This window comes from Hydractinia symbiolongicarpus, chromosome 1, assembly GCF_029227915.1.
Source record: "Hydractinia symbiolongicarpus strain clone_291-10 chromosome 1, HSymV2.1, whole genome shotgun sequence".
Lineage (NCBI taxonomy): Eukaryota > Metazoa > Cnidaria > Hydrozoa > Anthoathecata > Hydractiniidae > Hydractinia > Hydractinia symbiolongicarpus.
In genome coordinates, this window is record NC_079875.1 from 9627633 (window position 1) to 9654879 (window position 27247).

The 27247-nt window shown below is 34.2% G+C and overlaps 2 protein-coding genes across 2 annotated transcripts; one reads left to right on the forward strand and one right to left on the reverse strand.

The window, feature by feature from the left end:
* Nucleotide 1: 1 nt before the first annotated feature.
* Nucleotides 2-11561, forward strand: LOC130636826 (uncharacterized). Its single transcript, XM_057446678.1, has 5 exons — nucleotides 2-647; nucleotides 972-1885; nucleotides 1959-2013; nucleotides 10639-10691; nucleotides 10975-11561. The coding sequence occupies exons 1-5, from the start codon at nucleotides 322-324 to the stop codon at nucleotides 11445-11447; spliced, it is 1821 nt and encodes a 606-aa protein (XP_057302661.1). The 5' UTR covers nucleotides 2-321; the 3' UTR covers nucleotides 11448-11561.
* A 12420-nt stretch (nucleotides 11562-23981) lies between these two features.
* LOC130648470 (uncharacterized) lies at nucleotides 23982-25325 on the reverse strand. The gene is made up of 3 exons (XM_057454553.1): nucleotides 25217-25325; nucleotides 24777-25142; nucleotides 23982-24526 (listed from the first exon to the last, which is right to left on the reverse strand). Exons 1-3 carry the CDS (start codon nucleotides 25323-25325, stop codon nucleotides 23982-23984), a joined length of 1020 nt encoding a protein of 339 aa, XP_057310536.1.
* Nucleotides 25326-27247: the final 1922 nt, after the last annotated feature.

Below are 27247 nucleotides of genomic sequence, written 5' to 3' on the forward strand. Positions count from 1 at the left end.
GATTGGCTTTGAAAAGTTTTTAATTTCTACATACTTTTGTGTACATGAAAACAGCTTCATGGCTTAAGCTTTAAACTATATTTTTGTGAATCATAAAGGGAAAATAGCCCGTTGACTTAATCTGCTTTGTAGCTCTAACTCTTAAATATCTAGTATTTACTACAATCTTACTCGGGAGTTATTGTTTAACAAAATGCTAGTTGTGGTGGTGTAGAATAAAAAAATACACCTTCACAATAACATTGTGATATTCTATTACATATAGTATCCTATGACCTATAAAACAAATCTGATTTGAGCTCAACTTAAACGTATTTTTCTATGGACCACGCTAATGTATTCTTTGTCTATTTAAGTGCATTAGAAAACCCATCAATCACAATGGCATTGTCTGGAGCAACAGCAGCCCAACTTTCTTCGTTATTGGAATGCAAGATCTGTTTAGACACTTATCATCAGCCAAAACAACTAAACTGCGGACATACATATTGTCAACATTGTTTAGATGCACTAGCTAAATTTAATGCAGACGGCACTGCTGAAATACGGTGTCCATTAAGATGTTCCAGAAAAACAAAACTTGATTCACATGAAACAACATCAACACTAGGAAACACATATGTAGTGAATGACATTCTGAATGAGCTGTAAGTATATTACCGTACATTTAAAGAAACAGGTTCGGTTTGAAACATCAAAAGAGAAAACTCCTATATATGTCTAAGAACTATCCATTTTCGTACTTCATACTTCCAGGAGAGTATTTGGACTTGGAGTTGCTTTCAAACATTATATTTTAATCAATCAAAATCAGGAATTATTTAGCTTTTTGAAGAAAAAAGAATTGTAAATACTGAAATAGTGAATAGCGTTGTTCTAGATCCTATTCACTTTTAAAAACGGTAGCTTTAAAAAAGATTTCAAACAAAAAAAAAACTGTAAAATGTAAAGTGGCAGTTTTGTTTTCGTAGGTTAAATGTCGGAAAAGGTAATTCCCAATGTCAGCAAAGCAACGAATGCAAGCAAACTGTCAGCCACTCTTGTACCACATGCAGTGGGAAGATTTGTAGCAAGTGTCAAAACATACACTCTTGCATCAACAAATCCTTTACCAGTGTTACTTTTAATGAAAAATTGCAAGAAATACAACCATTATGTGAGGAACATAACTCCCATGGAAGATTTGTCTGTATTGATTGTGACAATAAGTTTACATGCCTATATTGCATACACAGAAGTCATAAGAATCACGAAAGAAGGTCGATTGCTGAATTCGGTGAGGAAGCAAGGAAATGGTTTCAGTCCTCCATAGCATCATTTGATAAAACAAAAGTGGTATTGGAGAAATTAACAAAAGAATATGATGAGTCGTTAAAAAGTTTCAAATGTAGCAGAGAAGCATTTGTTCGTGAATTAAAAATCAGGAAGTTAAAAAGAATAGAAGATTATCTGAAAAAACTAAACACGGAAGAAGAAAATCTGCTGCTAAGATTTGACCAAAAGATGAAAGAATTTGAATCAAAAATATTTGTAAGTGAACTCACCCTTGATACCAGAATGCAGGAATTTTCGAAGTGCATGGAAGAATTTAATTCAAAATGCGACTTTGAATTAGTTGCTTGGAAGTTGGAAATTGAAAGAAAACATCACAGTCTACTTTCTTTTCCAAGAGTTATCCCAAGTTATAGTATGCATCTTAAACACTTGAATGAACAAGATTGTTTAACAAATCTGTTGGGTGAACTAAAAATCTCTGTCAGGGATGTCAACATTATAAATCCTTACAAATTTCCAGCTTACAAATATATGATGGATGAAACTGAAAAACGACCTAGCCATGCACTATTAGAAACTAATTTGCAAACATTACTTGTGGATTTAAAAGGTATTTTTAAGCTGATTATTTTTTTTCCATAAGATTTTTGTAAGTCATGTAAACAGTTTGAGTGTCTTTATAGGGTATAAAGAATCAGTTGAAAGTGTAAACCGTGGTTGTGGGAAGGAAACGAAAAGGTTGGCACATCTTATTATATTCCTTTTAAACGTGAGAAATGTATACTGTATCTATCATTGAATGCAGTTTTTGTAACCTACTTCCACCCGTTATGAAGTAGTTGCTATTATTCATTGATGACCTATGTTTGTTTCCTTCCTTTTCTTCTTTTTTGTATTTGCAAATTTAGTAAGAACATTTTTTAACACGTCGAATTTATTCACAAAAAGGAATTAATTTGTCACAAATAGGCAGCACAATTTACCCGTAGCGCTATGCCTGTTGTGTGGATGGAACAGAAATTTCTATAAATTGTTTATAAGTATGGTAAATTTATAAGAGATTTATACAGCAACATTTCCCCGTTATACCGTTGGCTATAAACTCCCATCTCAATAATCAAGTAAGAGCATCAAAATCAAGTTAATTGTCTCAACTTAATTCTAAAAATTGATGCCTTCTTTCTTCACAACTTTAAAAACTTTTGTTTATTTTTTAATCAAAAGATGCAGTTTTTATTTTTTTTAGTAGAAAAAGTCTGGCTTAAGTGAATAAATATAAACTGCCAATACATTATTTCTTCATACAAAAAAGGTATGCCAGGACTTTAAAAACATATTTATTCGCTAAAAACCATTGTTATGATATTAAGAACCTTACTGGTTTAACATTTAAAAACACGGACACATGTTGGAAATGTTACGTCTATTTCGTCCAGGGATTGTCTCCCCTCCCCATAACTTTTAATAGGTCTGTTCAACTTCCATCAATCTTGGCACACTTATAATACGTCATGAAAAGATCAAAATAGCAGCAGATGTATTTTTACTTAAGGAAGCACTTTTTGTGACGCATTTGGAAATTTGTCTAAAATAACAATTTTGCCTAGAATTCAAATACTTTAGTTCTTGAGCCAATTTTTCCATTCTCTCTATAGTTTTTGATAGCCAAATAAGAGTCCGGAAAGTCTCCAAAACGTCTTCAAAATTTACAACGTGATTCCTTATATTGAAATAGAGTTCTGTTGCAAAGTTTAAGTTACAAGGATAATCTTACGAAATTTTTTCTGGCTATAGGGATTTCATGTAGATTCTGGTATGGGACTTAAACATTTTGCACGCAGTTGCCAACTAAGGTAAATACGAAAAGTCATTAACTATGTAGCAGAGCAAAAAAGAGTTTTTAAAAAGCGGCAGATTGGGGAGTGGATGGAATCTGCCATCTTCCTCTTATTAATAACAGTTAAAATACTTTCCGATTTTAATTCTGTAAAGTTCAAAAACGAAGGAAAGAAAGGGAGAAAAGCCTTATTTGACTGTATTATTTTGCTTATATCATCTATAAAATAATACGCTTGTGTGAGTGACCATGTGAGTCCACGACACCTTGGAGGAAAGCGGGTCACTTTTTTACGACGTGGCGTTACGCTAAAATTTACCAAGTTAAAAAAAACGCAAATCAGGGGGTTACTATTTAAACATTTAATTCTTTTTTTTCATTACTTTAAAAAATAAAACTCTGTTTTTTTTATTTTATTAAAACTAATTTATTTTTTAAAGGTTTTTGTTTTTTTGCTCTTTGTTTTTTGTTTTAAAAACGTTTTTCAAACAATGTTTACTCATCATAAGGTTAGATTAAAGCTTGTTTGTTTCTTCTATCATTTTTGTGTTCTGGGATCGAGGTTGCTTTCTTTTAAAAAAAACTATAGAATTTGAATGATAATTCGAATCTAACATGTAAAAACAAAACTGTTGTTGTAGAGCGTCTTTTGTTGTCGAGCGAGTATAAAACGTTTATGTTGTTGTCAGACATATTTGTTATAAAGAAGAAAAACGTACGATGGTATAACGTCAAAAAGAGAACTGATTGAAAAAAAACAGACAATTTAGTTAGCTATACATTTTCATTTTGTTTTCTTTGGGATTAAGGAAAGTTTAGTAATCGAAGTAAAAAACTGATTGGACTTTTATCCAGAGAACGCTAGCTAGCAGCCTACTGAGAAAGCAAAAGAAAAAGCAGGCGTGTTGTTTAGATTATGTGGTAGAGAAATGAATTTAGGTGAATAACGTTTTTTAAGCCGTTTACACGCTTCCAGCTAAAATTTCCCTTGAACATATTTTTTTGTAAGAATATACTTAGCATCAGTTAAGAATATCTTAAGATTATGTCCAACCTGGATTGTTTGTTATAAATATAAAAAGAATTTGCCATTAACTATAGCAACTTATAGCAAGCTTTATTTTATTAAGGCATTATATATTTTCAGGACATGGACATGCTAAGAATATATTCAGAATAATGAGGATAGTATTTGTCCAGAAAATTAAGAACTTTTTTTGTAAGAATATATATACTTTAAAAAATGGGTCAAAAGTTTAGAATATTTTAAGAATATGTCTAACCTTGATTGTTTTTTCTAAATAAAAAAAATTATCAATAGCTATAGCAACATATAGCAAGCTTTATTTTATTGAGGCATTATATTTTTTAGGCCACGAGGATAGTACTTGTCAAGAAGGTTAAGAACTTTTGTTTGTAAGAATGTACTCTAACCAATAGGTTAGAATATCCTAAGAATATGTCTAAGCTTGACTGTTTGTTCCAATAAAAATTTGTATGATGCACAAATTTAATTAGAAGTTTACTTTTTTATTGCGTATATCACAAACTGAACTTTTTTCTGTCCAAACCAATGGCCGTTACATGTAGCAGAATTTGCCATTAGCTATAGCAACTTATAGCAAGATTTATTTTATTAAGGCATTTCATATATATTTTGAGGCCATAGCCCTGCTATAAATATATTAGGAACAATAAGAATAGTAGCTGTCAAGAAAGTTAAGAACATGAAGGCTGAAACGAAAAAAACACTATTCTTATACAATACAGCGTGTATAGAGAAGGATTTATATAATATGTACAACGTAATTTTCCGTTGTTACTGTTTTCAACGCTACGAAGTGGGCGATGTCGTTATAATAAACCTTAATGTATACAAACTTAAATCAATGTTTACATCTGTTACGCTATGATCGTTTGAAACATTATTCGATTTTTAAATTCGAAAAAGCTTCATTTTTATCATGCACGGAACGTTTGTGCACTGGAAGGGTTGCTGTATACAATAGACTAAGTAGCTGCGTTGGTATGATGCATTACAAACTATACATTGTGGATATTTTGCAATAATCTTTTTTGTGTGACTTAACGATTTTTTCTAATGTCTGGTACTATTTCCCCTGGTGTATTTCTGGCATTGCAAAGCAAGTATATAGCTTAGCAGATTTAACTTTTTACATAACCGTTGTTAGACACATTCGACTCTGTTAGACCTTTTGCATTTTTTTTTTATTTCTTTTTATTTCTTTGTAGGACCTGCTAATATTTTTAAACGTTTTGTTTCAGCGGGTATAATAATTCCTTCGCGTGAGTAAAATTGTGAATGCACAAAAGGCAACTCATGGGTCACTTTCTTATGACGTGGCTGTACGCTAAATTTTACTAAAAAAATAAGTAAGCAGCCAAATGAGAAAACGGGTGTCCATTTGTCATTAATGCTACAGCGCTGTTTTGGGTCGTTACGGTTGAAATAATTTAATTTTACCCCCGATTAACCATGTGCGCGCCGTATCTCATAGAAACAAGTTGTTTATCAACTGAAAAAAAACGAAGCGAAGAAGGTTGTCTGTTTTTCAAGTTAATCCTTAAAGGTTACTTCAAAAAAAAATAATTGATTGGAAATGCATCAGACAATTGTAGCTATACATTTTCAATTCGTTCCTTATGGGATAAACGAAATTTAGTATTCGAAGTAAAAAATTGATTGGACTTTTATTAAGAGAACCATAGCTAGCGACCTACTGAGAAAGCGAAAGAAAAGCAGGTGTGTTGTTTAAATTATATCATAGAGAAATGAATTTGGGTGTGTGACGTTATTTTAGCCGTTTCTTTCAGAACTAAATTTTTCCTCATATATTTAGTTGTTTTTGCGTCTTGAGCAGGAAAATGTTTTTTAAGCACTTATTTTGCAAGATAGAATATACTCTGAAAAATGGGTCAGAAGTTCAGAATATCCTAAGAATATGTCCAAGCCTGATAGTTTGTTTTAATTATATTTGTATGACGCACAAAATTGATTAGAAGATTACTTTTTTTATTGTATATCAAACGAACTGAACTTTTTTGTGTCCAAGCAATGGGTCGTTACATGTAGTAGAATTGCCATTAGCTAGCTATAGTAACTTTTAGCATGCCTTATTTCATTAAGGCATTATATATTTTCAGGCCATAGTCATGTTATGAACATATTGAGAAAAATGAGGATAGCATTTGTCAAAAAAGTTAAGAACATCGAGGCTGAAACTAAAACACACTATTCTTATAAAAACAGCATGTATATCCTAGATAAACAATTACATAAACTGTAAAAAAAATGTTTCCGTTGTTATTGTTTTTAGCACTACACATTATGTGACTCAGTGTTGATGTTGTTATGAAAAACCTAAACCTAAACTTAAATCAATGTTTACATCTACGTTACAATCGTTTGAAATGTATTCGATTCTTAAACGCTGCATTGTTAACTTCTTTGATTTTATGCCTGATTTTCTTCATTATAAGTTTGAGTCTGTAAGACAAACTGTTCTTTTAATATTTTGGATTGAAATATTTCGGTAGATGTACAATATACAAAGTGTTTTTATATTTCTCTTTTATGTGTTTTCAACTATTATTTCTGCCGTATACAATAGATTGAACAGCTGATTTTGTATGACTTAACGAAAAATGTTGGATTTTTTTTAATGCTTGGTATCCTTTCTTTATATATAGTTTTAGCGCATTTCGCTTTTTACGTAACGGTTGTTAGACACCTTTGATTTTTGTGGACATTTTCCATTTTTATTTTATAATTTTTGTTGTTGTTGTTGCACATGCTTATATTTTGAGACGTTTTGTTTCAGTAGTTATAAACATCAAATAATTCTGATTGTGAGCAACTTCGATCCCAGGTCTTTTTTCTCTCTTTGCCATCCCATTATAAAAGAGACAAAGAGCGCAGGGTCGAGGTTAAAATGTGAGTTTCGAAAATTCCAATTGCTGTGTTGTATGTTGTTGTTTGGTATCCGTTGCATCGGTTTAATGAGAAATTTAGTGGATTCTTCCACCGGGATTCAGCTAGTAGTTTTAATAATTTAAGAGAAAAGTATTTTTGAAAAGCTTTATATAGTGGACTCCATCAGGAAGCCCATAAAATTTGCTCCATTAGCAATATACATAATCAACTATGTTTTCAATAACCATAAAAATATTGGAGTAGATACTTAAGCAAAAAAAATGGGAAATAATATTATTAGTAAAGCATAGCGTCCTTTTCTAAATTACATACAGTGAAAGCGAAAAAAAAATTTAAAAAAATAGACAAATACTATTTCAAAAAAATTAGGTTAATTAAAATGTTTTAGTACTTAGGCATATGGAACTTGTTCCATTTGTCACTGAATTTTGTTGATTTTTTGGCAATTTTTGTTTTTTTTTCTTGGTAGTTTCTGGTCGTTTTCTGGTCGTTGGCCCACTCAGAAAGTTTTAAAAGAGCTGATGGTGGCTTTTATGATGATGTCTGATGTTAAGAAAACATTTTTACTAAAAATAACTAATAACTTGGAACTAATATTTGTAATACACACAAAGTGTACCAGCTATATAGGCCTTGTGAACTGAGATAGGCCAGAAATGTTGCATTCTACGATCTGGTATACGGCTAGAGTCTGATCAGATAAGGTAACTTTATATATATAAAACATTAGATTTAGATTTATTGTGTGGTGTTTACGCCTTTATTACGTCCTCAAATATTATTTTGCGTCATGCGTGCGAAGTTTACGCCTGTTTTTTGCTGTAAATCGTTTTTTATCTGTTTGGATTAACACTTTTAGCACAATAGGAACCCTATTACATAAGTGTTGGCCAAAATAACATTGAGACACAAGTGTACTAAGTATTATATAGAAACTGTTTTGAAAATTTCATAGTGAACATAACATAATAAGATAATAATAAATTTAGTAATTTTTTAGCGCCCAACGAAAATAATAGGCAAACCTGTAATGAAAACAGAGGACTAAAATCCCAATATTCTAGGCTCAGAAGAAAAAAAGTTGTGCAATTTAATCTTTCAGAGCATATTATATACTCAAAAATTTGTATCACATGACCAAAACATGAAGCTCTTCCACCACTTTAATTATTTTCTTTCAGTTAACATTTGTGCCAAATATTTCTCAAAAAAAGCAACTAGATCAAAAAATAAAGGGGTACGGCATTTTTGAATAGGGTTAACAAACTTATGTGCTATGAAAGTAAGAAAAGTAAGAGAATCTTAAATTTCAAATGTATGCATTTTTGCAATTGCACCTTTTTGAAAATTTTAAACAATAATAGATTAAGGTGAATTAACATACCGTAAATTGCTCAGTCATGTGTATCTAATTATCAAGATTTTTAGGAGGGAGTTTCTTATTACAGCATTTCCGGTAAATCCTTTTTATACCGCATTGCATGCGTCTTGCTACTCGCGCAGCTAAGCTACCATTTTGCGTATACGGGCATTATAATGTAGATTTTTTCTTCGCAAAAGCCCGCAACAGTTTAATTAAGAGAACAGATAGAAGCAAACTTTTTGTAGGTTCAAGTTACATAAAATTTTGAAAAAACAAAGTCAGCAAAACTAGCCAGCATAATCAAGAAGTTGTTTTAGCACCGCATTCACTCAGCAATTGTCAAGTACCGACACGCCGGTTTTTGTGACTCAAGTGCACGAGCAAGAGTCACACCCGGAATTGGTAATAAGGCTAAGGATTTGGTTATGGTTTTATTATATACTATTCGGTCACCCGATTAATCCACGGGTTCGCCCAACCTTTATATACCGCATTTCGTGTGTCTTACTACGACGGTACCATCTTGCGCAGAAACGGACGGCTATAATTGCAAAGATTCTCAGAGCACTTAAAAATTGCTGCAAACTTTTATATAGACAAGAAGAGCGAAAGTAATTTGTAGAATTTTCGCAACTTGGTTACTAGAAATTTTTTCTTTTGACACCAGCTAGATGCGGCATATTATATGCTGATGAGATTCCTGGCAAAACAAACAAAAGGCTATTGTAAAAATATAAACCAAACCAAAATAAAGGGTCTCCACACAGACATTTGATTCGACTAGCCCAATGTTTCTTTTAAAACAAAACTCAATAAAAAATTATGAGATTGTAAAAAGTTAAAAAATCATGAGATTAAAAAGTTGGAGCTTGTGAAAGCTATTCTTTTCCTTATTGCATATTTATAAATGAGTACATCTGTTGACTCAGCAAATTAAAAAAGTTAAGCAAAACTACTTCTATGTGCCCGAAGGCCAATATATGAAAATAAAAAAAAAATCGTATAGACTAAAAAATCCATCTGATTCAGCGGTTAAAAAAAGTTAAAAAAAGTGTCAACATACCATATTTGATATACGGTAAAAAATGTTTGACATATATGGGTCTTAATTAATCGCATTTACATTAAATTCTTCTGTCATTTTTCAAAAAAAGAGGTAGAACGTAATCATTAACGAAAGAACGTAATTAGATATTGCCAATAATCTTTAAAACGTTAAAACTAAATTAAGAAATTCATATGATTTTATTAGCTGTACAGTTAAAGTCCAACTAATCGGTATGGTGTAAATTAAGCTAGCTAATAATGACTAATTGATTCTTCAAAAAATTCAGAGTAACACTGCTTATGGAGGTATGCCTCCATGCACTGCTTGAGTGTTTCAACACATATATAGGTTACAATAATTTCTCATGATCCCAGTTTAATCACTTTTGTTCGATTCCGAACCTCTAAGTGCATTGTTTAATCTTTGCTAGACCAAGGGAGTTTACCCTACAGTTTCTTGTCCTGCAATGCGACATTTGTTTGTGCATCTGCATAGAAATGTTCCTTATTTTCAAAAACTTCTCATTATTTCTTATATAATGATTGGAAGAGCGAGTTAACCGCCACGATAGACAGACAATAGATCGCATGATTACTTGTCCTCTTTTCCCATTCTGACGCACAATTATTGGTTAGCGATATAGTGAATAATGAACGCTTGCGATATATGTTTCGTAGCATTTCCGGGACAAGACACTGACGTATTTTTCCTTGATAGCACCAGGTTTGCTGGTGAACAGTATAAAAAACACTCTCCCTTCTATTAAACCAATTTTCTGTCTATTTCGCTCGAAGTTTCGAGCCTACACTTAAAAAATTGCAGAAAGAGCATGAAAGAATTTACAAAATAAGAATACCATGTATAACCAAATCTTAATCACTTCACTGGATGGTTACTTACGAAGTCGACCATGTCTTTCTGGGAAGTGATTTACAAAATCTTGTAGTGTACTGTGTCGAGTTGATAGAATTTTTATTTTATACAAAGACATCTGTGTTATTTTTTCATCCTGATTCCTTCTCATATGACTAATTTACTTTGAGAATTTTAATAAGTCTGTTCATATATTTCGCGTAACCAACGTGCTCCTAATTTTCGGCCAGGTCGCAAAGTTCATTTATTTCGAAAAAAATGATTAGCTGTACAAAATGTTGTTTTAGAGATGTGAGGACGAAAACAGTAGCGCTAGCTACTAAATATTACAATTTTCAAGGTATGTTTCGCCATTCATTAGAACTTTCTAACTGGTTTTCAATTCTTCTATGGAACTACTTCACAATCTAGTTGAGCGCAGTTGTTTCGTACTTAATTTTGCCAGTTGCAAAGATAATAAAAATTCGGCAATTTTTTGAACAGTTTATATTTCATGAAGAAGTTTTTCGTCACAACTCGTTAAATGTTTATGCTTATGTCTCTATAAGAAGAATAAACAGATGAGTCACGTTAGATGTGCATTAATTGATTCATTGATTGATTGATTTTTTTCTTTCTTTTAGAACTTGAAGAGATTATTCAAGATGGAGATATTGAAAAACTTCATTTAATTCTAATAAACAATCCAAATATCGTTACAATGAGAGGTGATTATAATAATACGCTGTTAATAAAAGCTGCACATTACAACAAACCATCAGTAGTGAAGTACTTGATTAATGCTCGTAGTGACGTGAATGCTGTAGATGGATATAAACGTAATGCATATCACTGCTGTGCTTGGAATGGCCATCAAGATGTATTAAAAGTTCTAATTAATCATGATGTAAGAAATATTAACAACGTAGACGATAACCATGAAACACCGTTACATGATGCATCTCGTAACGAGCATATTGAATGTGTTAAGTTGCTACTATTCATACCAAGCATTAATGTAAATATACGAAACGATGACGGTGAAACGGCTTATGATCTTGCCAAGAATGACTCTGTTAAGCGTTTATTATGGAACAACAAGGGATTTTCCAAGTGACTGGAAGTCAAAGTTTAATAAAATATTAATTTTCGATCACAAACATTTCGATCAGATTTGTTACTTTATCATCTAGACCGATTTTCATTAATTTTTAATTCATTAAAACATAAACTACATAATTTTTTTAGATTATCAACCATCTGATGGCAACTAATTTATCATTACAATATGACCTTCTATATTACTACGGTTATTTCGTGTGCAACACAACATGGTTTTTAAGTATTGATATTTTATATAAATTGATTGCAAATTTGCCATCAGAGCGGTAGTTTTATTCAGTAAAACGCTACATAGTAATATGCTGTTTTAAAATAAAAAGGTCTGTTTTTAAATTTTTTAATGCAATACCTGAATTTTGTTATATACTAATATTAGATTTTTTGTATTTTTGCATTGCAAGGGAAATATTTTACATTTTTGTGGAACATCTGACATATTTTGGCATAGCTACAAATGAAGAAAAAAATTGCAGTACGCGCTATGAAATAATTAGCCTGTTAAGATTTGAGATTAGTTGTTGGTGCTTTTGTTGCTTTAAAGTTACCGAAAAAGAGACAATTAAACTTTCTTGCAGGATGCTCAAAGTGAAAAAATCTAAAAAACACAAACACGCATGAAAGGTTACACTGTCTCATTCTAGGCACCAAAAGGATTCAATGCTAAGTGGACATTAGTTGGCCATGGAACCTTCTTCTGTCATCACATTCTCTTTCACTGCAGGAAAAATTAAAGAATAATACGCGAACATGCGGAACTTGTGTACATGAAATAAGGAGTTTATTGATGATCTGTTAAACTGCGTATTAGCTATGCGCTCCTCCCTGTATTCATTCTTATATAAAGAGAAAAGTTGTTCCAGTTTTACCAATGGATAAGTTTAAAATGGCTGCATAGTCGATCAGAAAAGTTGAGTTTGTGAATTTAATTGCACCTTGCGCTGAATTTACTTTGATAAAAAAGGATGTTTGGATATAGTGCTGAAATGACGAAAGAAAGACCAAGGATCTTGATAGGTAAAGACAACCATAAATATTGTCGAAATTTTATTTGTTATAAGCTAGCTCATAGGTGGCTAGGTAGATGTTTTATTTGCAGCTTACATCAATTAGGAAATTCTAACCATTGGACAGCAAACAAAAATTGAGAAACAGGCTAGGTAGCGCTAATAAAGCCATATCTTGTGTTAACATTGAGCTACTACAAATTAGCTAACAACCAACAAATGTATAAAGGTTATCTATATATCTATAATACTTGGTTACTGTTTATTATCTAATATAATCCTGAACAAGAACCGGGACGGTTTGAAAACTCGCACACTCTGCGCTTTTGAGCGAATACCCTACCGTAAGGAGTAGCAGCAGTACTTGCATTTATGAATATAAATTTATAAATATTTTTATACAGTTACATCTCCTCAAATATTATTCTCTCTTATTCTGCCATAATTTTCTCCAAAGGAATTTAGGACTTTTCGGCACGGGGCAAACATTATATATAAAAGGATCCATTAGTTAAGAGTTTTTTTTAACATCAAAGTAATTTAAATTAGTATGTATAAGTATAATTACTATTTCACAACGAACAGAGCTGGTTTCATAGGAGACAATTTGGTATAACAAATTTGCTACAAGACCACCCAGAAATAAAGAAACTTTAATCAGCTAGGAAGTTTTCTAATTTGAAGTAAGAACTTGTGTGGAAATAAAAGGGTTTCCCTATTTAACATCTGCTAACTACTTCGCATTTTTAGGACCTAGCAAGAAGCGATGAATTGGTGCTCACCTATTATTCTACACAAAAATAGTAATTTAAAAGAACCTTTCTGAATTAAATTTGCATTAAAAGAGAGAGCTTTTTTACTTTTATTCACGAAAAGACATTGCCTTTAACTACCACTCTTAATAAAGATCAAATTTAGAAGCGTGATTTGATATTAATTTTAATAGTTCTAGAAACAAATCGCCTGGCTTAAAACTAAAATGATTATTCTAATTGACACAAATAATTTAGATTCGCAATGTCTCTTGATCAATTTCTTCTATTTCAGTTACATTTTCCGCATGTCTTTGGACAATCCGTCATGTAATTAAGTCTTTCTTTGCAAACTTCTGTGATAGGTGCTTCTTTTTGTGACAACTCCCAACACCAATGTTTTCTGTCTTCGCATGCTAAAAATAAACAAATAATTACCGTTTATACCTGAAGTTTACCCACGGACGTTAGACGCTGTCGAAAGAGCTAGTTTGTAATATCATACCTCTATGGAAATATTAACTTAAATGTGCTTTCGAATTTTTGGACGACAACTTTGCGCGGGTTCTTGTGGAGAGTAGCGGAGTGCGCACGGAGCGTAGCGGAGCCCATTTCCTTATTAAATAAGCCAAATATAAAAGAAAAAGGAAGTACGGTGGAGAGTATATAGGATTTCCCTACGATTTCCGCGCCTCGTCCCCCTATGCATCAAAAATATTAAAAATTCCGTCGTTTTGGGTCATTTTCCAACGATGTAATATGGTGATTCTTCGGTACATTTGTTTGTGAGTGAGGCAACATTTTTTCTTAAGCACGGCAATGGAGTTTTTGTTGTTTTCTAAATATGGTACCAACGGAAAATCGGGACAATTTCATGAAAACGAAGAAATTGTATGGAGCTAGCTGGCAAATATATCACTATTTGTTTTACATTTGATGAACTCCTTCTTATCCTTACAAACACCTAAAGCTTCCTAGCATGAAACTGCCGACTTATCTGGAATAATATTAGAACCTTAGATAGGCAGTATATAACTAGCTATAGCTACTTTTGATGAGTTACACATAGCTACCTAGCTAGCTAGCATAAAAAGAACACACAGCTAGCTAGCTATACATATACTACGTGAGTGAGATAATTCTATTCTGTAGAAATATATATATCTGGAAACTTTCAACATCCACATTCGTTATTACTGACGCTTTTATATAATTTTTGACAAGCAATATTTGTGCAATCAACAGCTACTGAAAATTATAAAAAGTTCCTGTGCAAGATCAAAAATTAATCGTGACACACCGGGATAAGGATAACACATTTTCCAAAAAACTTAATTGCAACTTCGGTTTAAATGCAACAGCGGAAACAGCCTGTTGTTACCCTGTCCTAGGCATTACTGTTAACTTCTTGTTATAATGTGCAACTGTAAAATTTTTTTATCATTTATGCCCTGTTGGTCTAATGGTTAAGACACTCTTGCAAACGAGAGATCCAGGTTCAAATCCTGTACAAGGCATGAAAAACAATTATCTTGCACCTACAACAACCAGGTTGTATTATATTGGCACATTTCTGCTTTTCTGCTAAGATGATTCACTGTATATTGACCTTATATAAATGTAATACTTTACATTGATTATATCTTTGACTTGTAGGGGGGGAAGAGTTTCTATTAACGTGCCTTCCCCTGCCTTGCCGTCCCCTTGCCATTGCCTACCCTTCCTATGCCTTTTCTGTTGCCTTCCTTCCATGGCCTTGCCTGTGCGTCCCATTCCTTGTCTACCCTTGCCTTGCTGATTCCTCTTCCTGTTTCCTTGCCCGCTTTGCCGTGTACTGCCGTGCCTTTTTCTTGCCGTGCTTAATGTCTTTGCCTACCCTTCCCATGCATTTCTGGTGCCTGACTACTATGCCCTTGCCTGTGCCTCCCGTGCCTTGCCTACCCCTGCCTTGCCGATTCCTCTTCCTCTTTCCTTGGCTGCCTTTGCCGTGCCTTTGCCGCGCTTAATGCCTTTGCCTTGGCAACCTCTCCGCAACACTTTCTATACTGATTTATCGGTTTCAATAAAAAAACAATTAAATTAATCCTAAATAGGCTCGACGAAGGTGAAGGGCAGGAAAAAATTGATAAATGTTTCCATATAAAGCGTTAATTTTAGAAGCCTTTTTTTACAAACGTTAATCTTTTTTTTCTTTTCTGGGGAGGATATTTTTTAGTCTCGCTTGTATTGAATAACTTAGACGGAAACACTTTCGATATTTGATTCCATTTACATTTAATATTTTCACGGTGCACTTCAAGTTCTCCGTGTTATGTCTCCCACAAACTTTATCTATCTAAAAATGTGAGCACAAATGGAAAAAAATATTGCCGGAATAGTCAATATCAACTATTCCTGTGCTTCCTCTTGTGTGGCAAATATATGCCCAACATGCTGAAATAAATACGAAACATGGTTTTGGGAATAACCTTGATTCCATACATGGGATTGATGTTTAAGGAATTCTTGGTTAATTACAATAAATGGTTATACGGAAGCTAACTTTTACAAGAAGGAAACAAAAATTTTTTTTTTTTTATTTTGAGATTCTTGGTAAGAAAATCCTTGCATTAGAAGAATATCCGTACGAAATATTATCGGACATTCATAATAACGATTCAATTGAAGAATGTCATCTTGACTCAAAAATTGTGATCCAAGAGGAAGATTCGTGTCTGCTTTCCATGTGAGAGTTTTCGCACCTCTTTTATTTGTGAATGCAAAGCTACAAATAAGAAAAGATAATTCTTCATCTTTGCAGCTGTCACTTTTTTACTTGAAGGTCAACTGAATCTGGGATAACGAGAAAGCAAGCTGCAACAATAAAACTTGCCATTAGACCAATTTCGTCGAATTTGAAGCGGTTATATCTTTTGGTCAGTTAGGCTTGAATTACAAAATCTAATGACATTGTAATTCATATAGAATAAAAACGCTTAAGTTAAAAAAATATATAATTTTACTTACTTTGAGTAGTGCATGATTGAGTTTGCGTCGTAAGTGGAGCCGAGGATCTCTGTGTCATTTTGTTTATAAAACTGATCTAAACGATCTGAAATACAGGACAAAAATCCGTATACCGATTGACAAAAATGTCTGTTAATCAATCCTAAGTGTTGTGAGTGTAGGCAAAACAGTTTTGACGGACTAATTAAGGAAAATAAAATTGGAAAAATAATTTTAATGAAAACTTAACAGTCAATTAAAAGAAGGATATGGTGCAATAATTTGCATTTACTCTTACTCTATAGAAGAAACACTAATAACGTACTTTTCTGTATATTTTCTGTGTGTACGTTTACATATTCATCTCGATCAAGCCTGCTAACTTCGTGATGAAAACCAATTGTATGGAAAAGTTCGTGCATTGCTATACGTGCGCTCATGCAGTTACAACTAACTTTATTTTCTTTCATTAAAGAGACGTGTTGCACGAGAAAGTGCTGTCTGCCAACGTAAGAGTAACATCTAAAAAAAGAATATTAGAGCTTTTTTATCTCCTTGTCGCTTGCTTAATGATGTAAGTAGTTCCTGAGTTAAACAGTCATCCTTTACCGTTTATGTTTTGAGAACGGTTTTGGGAAGTATCTATGCAACCTACGAAATTGATAATGTTTTATTTCCGATATTAATGAGAAAACAATAGAGTTATTATTAAGCATTGATAAGGCAATGAGATTGCTAATAACTCCATATATTTTACTTGTATTTCCTTAAATGATTTACTGATTTTATTGTTACATTATTATTACAAAAATACTGCGTTAATAATTTTATTTAATCTGTTCCATAAATCTTTAGCCGCCTGGCTTTCCTGTTTATTTCGTGCGTGCATGGCCATGAATATGGACTTTCTATTCACCCTTTCATATTTCTGTTTTAATACTCAGAGCAAGTGTCAACACAACAAGCTTTGTTTTTTGGTAACAATTATAAAAACGACAGTATTTTAGTACTTGAGTCACAACAAACAACACATATAGCTTACCCATCTCCGCTGAAAATACTAACATACGACTACAAGAGAACTTTTCGATAGTTGCAATAGCTTGAGTAATGACCTGATGACCAAAGCTACCAAAAGCTGAGAAGAAACATAAATTAACATCAACAACAAAAAATGTCTGGCAGTTAGTCTCAATTATTGTTCTGAAGAAGATAAAAAAATATCTTTTGATTCAACCAATCATTAACAGAATTGTAATTTATTACTAGGTTCTTACGAAAATCTTTTTTGTTGAGAATAAATGGAACAGTTGCGTTGGGCCATCTACGACCTAAACTTCTTTTCACTACCGCTTTTCGTACTCTGTTTCTGGCAACCAAGATGTCGATATCGTAGAGATCTTTGTTAGCTTGTAATAGAATAAAACGATGAAAGATGACTGTGAATGCATACTTGACGAGTATGATAGATGTAAATGTGGACTGAGACTTGTGGTGCAAGGTGAAATTTTATCTTGGAATTGTTATCAAGAGTATATAATATATAATGAAGGCAGCTGCGTATGTTATGATTGAGGTCTGTTGTAAAGCGCAAAGCTCAAAAGCAGATGCTAGTTGAGGTTTTAAAATCCTTTAATAAAGAGATGTTGAAATTTGGAGACAAAACCATTTTACACTAACGCACCACCACTTAATATCGAAGATTTGAAAATTGAAAACCTTGTGCTGAGTGATTCTATTCCAGCAAACAAAAACAAGGATGACCGATTCGTGATTGGATATCAGGACGGCAACCTGTCACCGTTATTGATGAAAACCCTAAAAAAATCTACTCCCATGGTGTCTCTCAATACAGTGAGGGTTTTGCGTTCATGATGTCGTTTGATCTTGGTGACTATTCTGTATGGTTAGAAAAATACGAGGAGATATTGAAAACAGTGGAGTCTTTGGAGGGGCAAGGGTTCACCAACATCAGCGTAAAGAAAGATCGTTAGCAGTAGGAGGGTGAGTTTAGAACCAATTTCGATAAGAACAAAGTACCACAGGGAGGTTGTGAGTGTACAGCCATCATAAAAATAGGAACCATTTATAAACAGGGAATAAATTATTATGTACAAACCTACTTGGAAGGGTGTAAGTATAAAGAGGTTTATAGGTATGGCGCACACTATCTTAGTCGTAGTACGAACGTAGTATGAACGCACTTCGAAAAGAAGCAAAATTACTGCATGTTCCTCGTTATTCTAGATTAAATAAGGACAACCTTTATGAAGCAATCCGCAAAGCTAAGTACAAGGACGCTTCAACGCAAACAGACCTTGTGTTGAAATTGCATATGAGAAAAATCTTGAAAAATATTTGCAAAATCTTGCTAAAGAACTGCGACGTATAGTAAGTGATGAAGGCATAAAAATTGATGTTGATACTGGGAAGGTAATCGGCTGCGAGATTGATTATACAAGCAGGCAAGGCGCGAAACTCCAGTTTTATAAGAAGATTTTTCCTATAAAACTTATATCAGGCTATAGGCGGGTGGGGGAATCTGAGTACCGCTGGCATACTGTACAGATTGAATTTTTTTTAGAATTTCATCTTTACCTTCCTGCCTGCCTTTTTCAACTAACTGAGGACGCTCTTGTTCATTAATGATATTAATGATACATCTAACTCGTTGTCGTATTTGCTCCTTAAGCACCATTTACCGGTGATTTTTCTTGCATGATTAGGCTAAATTCATCCTCATTGATAATACCATTTCTGATTGCTTTTGATAAAAAATCAACTACCGAATTCAACTTTGATTGGGCCAGTAATCAAATACTTTCATGTTTTTGTGATTTAACGCTTAACCTTTTTGAAACTTTCCTCAGGCCGTATGCCCGATAACCAATGCGATTCCTCCCATGGCAATGCATAGTGGAGCCACAAAACCTGTTGCTAATGCCCCAATTCGGACGCCTGTAGCAATAACATTGACACCTGGTAATCCATGGTCACAATAGCGAACCCAAGTCCCATGCATCTGGAACTTTTTCAAGAGTTCATCCCGCCCTTTACTTCCATTCGCAGATACTGTTCAATTTCTTCAATTCTTGTTAATTGGTAGACCTGACTTTCATGCTGCACAGTATCATCCTCAGGCGTACTTGGTAAATTTGGATATAACTTAGTAATATCATCCATTTATTCTATGAGCAAACACATCGTAATTCCTGTGAACGAGACGTTTTTATCGTGATGTTATTTGTCCGTCAGCATGAACTCGAGTCGATCTGTCGATCCCTTTAAGGGATGGTAGATCAGAGTCTCGAAACTCTATGTAAGCATGTCTCCTCAATTATTTAATTCTTTAGTGCAAAGCAAGAATTTTTTATTTCTTTTCATCAAGTAGGCAATCATCGTCATCTAACTGAGGGCAAACAAGTCGTAATCTTCGGTAAACGTCAGTCCTGTACACTTCATCATAGTACCCCTTCGTATAGTACTTTTTACTGGGATCATTGGGTAAGCCGATAAGGTCTTGCAGTGCTCTTTGAATCACAACGGTATATCCATCATTTACACGGAGCCTGCAGAGTCCTTTTTTGAGCACAAAAAGTTTTATCTTATTCCGTGCTTGGTTTTTAACAATACTCACTAAATCCTCGATCTTGTACAAATCGTTTATGATGTCAATTTGAGTGACCCGCTGATCAGGTCCCACTTCTCTAATCGCGAAATCAATATTACTAAAAATGTTCAACCAGGTAGCATGAATACTCATCGATTTTAGAGCGATTCTCGTATCCTGGCCAAGATAATCATCAAATATAGTAGGTTCCTCGATATCAGTGAGTTACAATTGTTTATTCTTAGGAGAAAAGATGAGTTTTATTCGTACAATCCGAACGCCAAGTATGTACCAAACCATGGGAGATATTTGGAACTTTTTAAAGTGGATGACCTTACGATGCAGAACATCGTTATTGATGCTCAAGGTTCCTAATTCAAGGTGAAATTTCCAGATATATTCGTCGATTATGAATTCGCTAGTGAAGAATGGAACAGTCAACCTTTATAGTCTCTGGTCCACTCAGCTTAACTGCCTACTGAGCTACGTCAGCTTGCGGTATTTCCATGCAGCATCTTACCTTCAAGTTGCCTATGGTTTGTGCAGTATATCGAATTCATACTTATTTTCAAATCTGCAAAATTTTATCCTAACTCAAAAATTCACTGCCTAGCTCGGCTAGATTTCGACGTATAAACAACCCCTTTAAATAACAAAAACTACAGCAACTAGAAAATAAATTTGGAGTGCCTAGCATTGAACAAAATTGGAAAAATGATACCATTTTCAGATTAACCCGGATTCAGATTATTACAAAGATTATCCCGGTTCAGGATCAAGTTACTTCGATGAAGGTTCTTGGAGTCGCTGGATCATTGAAAAAAGTCAAGGCCTTACTCCTATTGGTATTGAGCGATTATCCCAAAGCGTGAGATTTTACGCTTTTTTAATTCTGGAGAGTCAGGCAAATGCAAGATCTGGGATCATTGGGAACCAAGGCAGTGCAATTGATGTCCAGAGTTTGTACCTGACAACACTTGAGGATCTAGTAACCAAGGACATAGATACGGGTAAGGAAATTGGTCAATTCCAAAATGTGTTGAGATATGCGCGATCCAAGGTGGATTTTAATGTTGCTCAAGCCATCTGTATGATCCCAATATTATGAATTTGCACATTGGAAATATTGTTAATTTCACGAATAAAGTTTTGATTAGCAAGGATTACTTTTCAATCGGTATAAATCTGAAGATTAACGCAAAGCAGGTTAATGGGACATCGAAGCTGCCAAAACATACAACACATGTGGCTAACCATACGCCAGAGAGAGCAACACCTACTAAACACAGGGAAGCGGAACAACATACAGATACTAAGGCTGCGTTGATTACGACCTGAGTAGGCGTTATATTACTGTATGTTTGGCTGAAATAAATGGATGCAAAAATACCAAAACCGTAAAAAAATTTGTAAGTCGAAAAAGACTCACAAGATCAACAAATTAGACTTTTACGATTTTTTACCTCTCTTCCCAACATATGCCACAACAAGAGCAGGGATCGCTATGTATAGATGCTTGGCTACATATTCAACAACTTTTGCAGCCGCTCTGAAAAAAAGGATACTGCAGTGCCAATGATACCAGGTAGCGGAGCACCAGCTTTCCCTGCTAAATATTTTAAAAGTTTTCCCAATCTTTACAACTGTTTTTGCATAAATCCCTTCCCTCCAGCGCTTCCTCCCGCTGCAACACCCGCTCCTCGTCTACCTGTAACTGCCAGTATAATGGTGGATATGAGTAATCCAACAGCCGAGACGATGCTTGCGATAGTGTTCTCCTGTTCGTTGAAAAAGATTTCAAGTTTTTTAACCAGTGATGATCTTCTCTCGCGATTTTCATTATTGTATCTTTAATTGCCTTTAGCTGAATCGTGGATGATAGTACAGCATGGGCCTTTAATGTGGCTGCTTTTTTATTCTACAGATTTTCAATCTCTTTCTTGGCCTCCAAAATATCCTTGTTTCAAATTTTTTGTTGTTCCTCAGACATCCCAGGAAGCGCTATCTTCGTTTCAATACTCTTCACATTGGTCTCTAGTCTCTCAGTCTCTCTATTTCACTATCATAAAAAATCATCTTATCTTTAATGATTTCAAATTCTCTTTTATGGTTCGAAGTTCACGATCAAGCCCTCTTCTCTCGCATTCGGTAAAAAGTTTCCAGAAGGCTCGTCGTTTCATTAACAATACTCTCGAGTAATGGCATCATTTCTATATTTTCTCCTTGGGATGAACAATGTCATTCAGGAGTCTCTGAGCCCTTCTCTTGCTGCCTTTGTTGGGTGCAGTATAGTCGGTAAACCCATGGCTCCAAGCGATTTGTGCCCAACTTACTTATTATCACTCCAGAAGATCGCAACCCGCCGTTTTTTTTCGTGATTTTTATACCATCGAAAAGAAGTTGGTTTCCTCGTGCCTTAAACTCGTTGCAAAATCTCGCAATTGGCTGCACCAGCTCCTCACCAAGATGTTCGTAAAAAACGTCGACCTTTGATTTTTTTATCTCTTCTCTCACACTTAGTATGGTGTCTCTCTGTCGTCTGGTTCATATGTTGGATTTATCGGCATTTATTTAAAAAGAAAATCATCTATAAAATAAAGCATGAGTAACTTTGGAAAAACACTAGATCCATACGCTGAAACTAAAACAATGTTTGCCATAAAAGGCAAACGACAAACAGTAAAGGTAAGTGATATTCCATTATTATTATTATTATTATTATTATTATTCATTTATTTATAGTTGACTAAGTATAAATACATATATAGCTAATAAAAGCTAGTTAATGTCAACTTGAAAAGAAAGATTTTAAAATATACAGTATAAATATAAGGCATAAAATATTTTTAGATATATACAATTTTTTAACATTTGTGGTTGTATAAATTAAGTGAGCGTATAAGCAAATATGAAATTAGCGAGAGTACATCCGCGAGTCATATAAAACCAATTTGTGGGATGTATTTTTTACATAGTCTGCAGGAGCAGTTTGGTACTCACTTTTTAATTTGGGATTTAAAGGATTGCAAGGATGACATTTCTTTGATTCTTACCGGAATTTGTTGCCAGATTTTGTAACCGATGAAGGATAAAGTTTCTGTACCATAGTAAACTGATTTAGCATTACGGCCAGTAAATTCTCGATTATTTCTTAGATTGTATTTTGGATTATAAACAGGAAAAATATCTTGCATTATTTCTGGAGCCATGTCGTTTTTTATTTTGTACATCTCAGTTGCAAGAGATTGTAGGTTTCGTTGGTGTACCGTAACAGAGCTGTCCTTATGAAGGAGGTCTGCGAAGGAAGAAGAACTGTCGCTATAGACTATCCGCAGTGCTTTTTCATGTATTCGATTAATACGATTGTTTAGAGCTCTGTTGTGAAACATCCAAACTAGAGGGCAGTAATTGAATTGCGAAATTACGAAGGAATTCATTAATAGTTTCTTCTTATTAAAGTTCATAAAAGATGTCATCCTTGTAAGCGCATTTAGTTTCTGACTCGCTTTTGCACAGAGTTTAGACACATGCAGATCAGATTTAAGTTTGTTATCGATAATGACTCCAAGTAGGCGTCTATGAGTGCTGCCTTTTATTACTGAGTTGCCTATCTGTGTACTTAATATTTCATTATCGCTTAAAAGCAAATGACACTTGTCATCATTTGCTTTCATTGCATTATTGTCAAACCATGTAAACACTTTTTCAGACATGTTTTGAAGTTTAGTAACGACTTCCTTTGAGTCATTACCGATAACATATGGTGTTGTGTCGTCTGCATAGCTCGCAAATTCAATGTCATTAAAATCAAATTCAACTGAGAAAAGATCGCAGATAAATATGTTAAAAAGTTACGGGCCTAGAATAGATCCTTGCGGAACGCCAAACAATATTTCAAGCCATGAGCTATACGAATTTTTTATCTTTACTCTTTGAAATCTTCCACTCACATAACTCATAATTAGGCGTAGGGAATACATGTCAAATCCATATGCATGAAGTTTTGCGATCAGTAAATCATGTAGGAGACAGTCAAATGCTTTAGATAAATCAGTCAGAAGGGCTCCACATGCTTTACCTTCATCAACAGCCTTTTTCCATTTTTCAAGCATAACAGTGAGACAGTGCTGAGCACTGTAGCCTTTCCTAATTCCACACTGAAACTTACTTAAGACATCTTACAGACATCTCTCAAAGATTTTTGAAAGGTTACTAAGAATGCTTATAGGTCTGTAGTTTGATTTGTCAGATCTGTCTTTTTCTTTAAAAAGTGGTGTCACATCTGCCCTTTTCAAAAATTCTGGGTATTTACACAGATCAATTGCAGAGTTAACAGAGAAATGTAAAATTTCTAAATACTGATCTTCGTTTTCCTTAATTATTTTTGTTGGTATATCGGTTTCTTGGCATGCCTTATGAATATTCAAATTTCGTATCTCTCTCCTGATTTCAGCTTTTTCTACATGATTGAAGGAAAAACCAGGATTGTAATCACCAATGTTTTTTTTTATATTCAGTATACTTGGATGGTTTTCATATCGTTTAAAAGCCTTCAAAACAGGATCATCTACGTTTGAGCAAATTACAAGGATTGTGTCAGATATTGTAAGATCCAGATTTTTTACAATATTCGTGAAGAAAGTGTTGAAAATGTTTGCAACCTTTTCATCATCCGATATGATTTCTTCTTTTTCTATCAGTGTTATAATTTGGGTCGATGGTCCTTTATCAAACAAGAAAGGTTTTATAGTTTTCCAAAATGTCTTATTATCGGTAATTTTTTTAACATTTAGATTGTTGTAATAATCATATTTTTCTTTTCGAAATAGTGTGACACAAATATTTCTTTGTTGATTAAAAGCTAATCTATTTTCTTCTGTTCTATTTTTTAAGTATTTATTTCTAAGCCTACTTCTTTTCATAACAGGCTTATGCAGGGTCCTATTCATGAACGGTGATTGGTTTGCTCTTACGTATTTTTTTTTTCAATGGCGCAATTTTGTTAAGGACTGATTTTGCACATTCATGAAAGTTTTCTAACTCATCATCTATCTTTTTTTTCGATTTTTCTATATTTTGAAGTCGACATGTTAGCTCATAACAAAAACGTTCATTTGAAAAGTTTTTGTAATTCCTATATTTGATGATATGAGATTTTTGTTTCTGAAAATATATTTTTATTACAGTGATGGCCATTTTATGGAAATCGGAGAAAAGATTAATACACGATGGGTTATCAGGGTTTTTAAAGCATGTGGGGCCCTTTACGAGGCACTTAAGGTTGTAGAGTTCAGCAAATTCTGTCATGCTATTTTCGTTAATTTCCGCATTAAAATCTCCTAATAGTAATATGTTGTCATAATATCGATAAAATCTTCTGCATTTAAAGTTGTATTAAGCTCTTTATATACACCTTTTTTAACAATTACATTATTATGTTCAATATTCATCTCTTTATTAATATCCTCAAGCATTTTGTTAAAAATATTTTCCTCGTCCGTTTTCACGTCCGTCGCCGCCATTATGATCGTGATGTCCCGTGATGTCCATTGACAATCAATCAAAACGAGGACCTCTATGTGGATTTTCCCAATATGGGGCAGAATGATGTGATATTCCCCGAAAGTCTTCGACTATTATTTGATCTGGAGCTAACTGGCACCAATACAAAAGGTACTATCGTAAACAGTATGGGCAAAAGTCTGGTACAAAACCTGAAAATTGTACTGAATGGTCATGAAATTCAAAGCATTAACGACTATAGAGTGTTATCGCGATCTCTGGCTATCGAAATTTGAACGTGAAAACACCTTGATCCAGAAAAGGATCAAGTCCAATGATTGCACTATCCGCGCCCTACAGGTAAAAGCTACTGATCATGAGGGTAATATTGAAGAAAAAGCGATCGCCGCAGCCTGTGGTACCTTTTGTATTCCCCTCGGAAAAATGTTTGAACTAGTAAGAGACCTACCCTTCTGTCAGCCTGGCCTACACGACAGATTACAATTCGTTCTCCATTTTGCACCGTATGGGAGTGTTATTAAAGATGGGAGTACAGCAGCTTCAGGGTTTACTGCAGCCAAAGCGGCAGGTGCTACCTACAAAATCACTAGGGCTTGCTGGTGCTATGACGTCACAGTATAGTCAATTCGTTCTTCCTTTCGAAAGGGTATTGCGCAGCAAGGTGATCATGATGAAAAAATACCAGTTACAATTTAGCGGCGCTAACGAAATATTTTACAACCCTAATATTGTAAAAATATCGATCACTGTCAAGGGTGAGCCTAATAAATTGTATTCACAAGCCTAACGTGAATCTAACGAGTTGCGGAAAAACTCAACGTGTCCTGGACCTTTTTGAAAATGAAGCATTTTCACTACATTATTATCCTGTGTCCAACTATACAATGGAACAGCACTTACCTTGAGAGATCCTGGCTTTGGAAAGATGACAACATTTTTCTAATTAATCCCAAGGATCAATTTTTGAATGTGTTGAAAAATTATCATCACTCCTAGCTGGTGAAGATACTTTACTTATTATCAATGATATATCGATAAAAAGCGATAATCTTTGCTTGAATTAGCGATTTCAGGTAGGCATCGAAGGCATAGTCTCCGGTTCCTTACACTGTCTCATACCGCTTTACCGAAAAATTTGAGACGACAAAAGAAACAGCTTTTCCTCTGGTACCCCCACGAAAGGTCAGATAAAAACTTGATCGACGAGGAAATGAATGTGATCAGTAATTGGGAGGAGATCAAGGATCAACTGAAAAAGTCAAAACATGCATGCTTGCACGTGAGGTTGGAGCATCCTAGGAGCTATAAAATTCTCGATTGACAAGAAATTTCAGGGCACCCGGTATGGTATGTACGGAGGCGGGAAGAAACCCGTATGATTAGAAAGACTACTTAGGTGGTCTTGTAGCTGTTACAGCTATCAGATGAGTTGCGTACTATGTTTTGTAAGTCGTAAAGGCTCACAAAACCTTATTCTTCGATCGTCTGCACTCCTCGTTCGTACAGGTCATCACGTGTTAGATCAACTAGTCTAAAGTGATTGCATTTACGCTTTCTATGTCCTTCCCTTTGGAGTCGATTAAACGCGTGAATGCTGTTGGGGCTATCAATCTCTACAATGATCTCGTGGTCGGGATAGTGTCTATCAAACCATCGATGTTTTCTGTATCTTTTTTTTTTCTGGATTCTCGCTATATAGGACGGTAGATTGTGGAACTTGTCAGTCTCTAGAGTGGTGTACTTTCTGACGATGATGGCAATGCTGTCTTTTCTACGGTTTCGAGAGTTATCGATGTATCGTTCTCTAAGTTCTGTATTTTCCCTACGCGCCACTTGTAGTTCTTTTTGGTGGACATCTCTTTGAGGTGGCAAAGCGACATTGTCGTATTGGATGGCTTGGATTCGAGTGTCCCTTTCTTGC

Coding starts and splice junctions, on each gene's coding strand:
- LOC130636826 (XM_057446678.1), top strand. CDS start 322: ATGGACCACGCTAATGTATTCTTTGTCTATTTAAGTGCATTAGAAAAC. Junction 648..971: donor AATGACATTCTGAATGAGCT/GTAAGTATATTA, acceptor TTGTTTTCGTAG/GTTAAATGTCGGAAAAGGTA. Junction 2,014..10,638: donor TGTGGGAAGGAAACGAAAAG/GTTGGCACATCT, acceptor ATGTTGTTTTAG/AGATGTGAGGACGAAAACAG.
- LOC130648470 (XM_057454553.1), bottom strand. CDS start 25,325: ATGGCGGCGACGGACGTGAAAACGGACGAGGAAAATATTTTTAACAAA. Junction 25,143..25,216: donor TAATGTAATTGTTAAAAAAG/GTGTATATAAAG, acceptor TATTACTATTAG/GAGATTTTAATGCGGAAATT. Junction 24,527..24,776: donor GCCATTGAAAAAAAAAATAC/GTAAGAGCAAAC, acceptor TGTTTGATAAAG/GACCATCGACCCAAATTATA.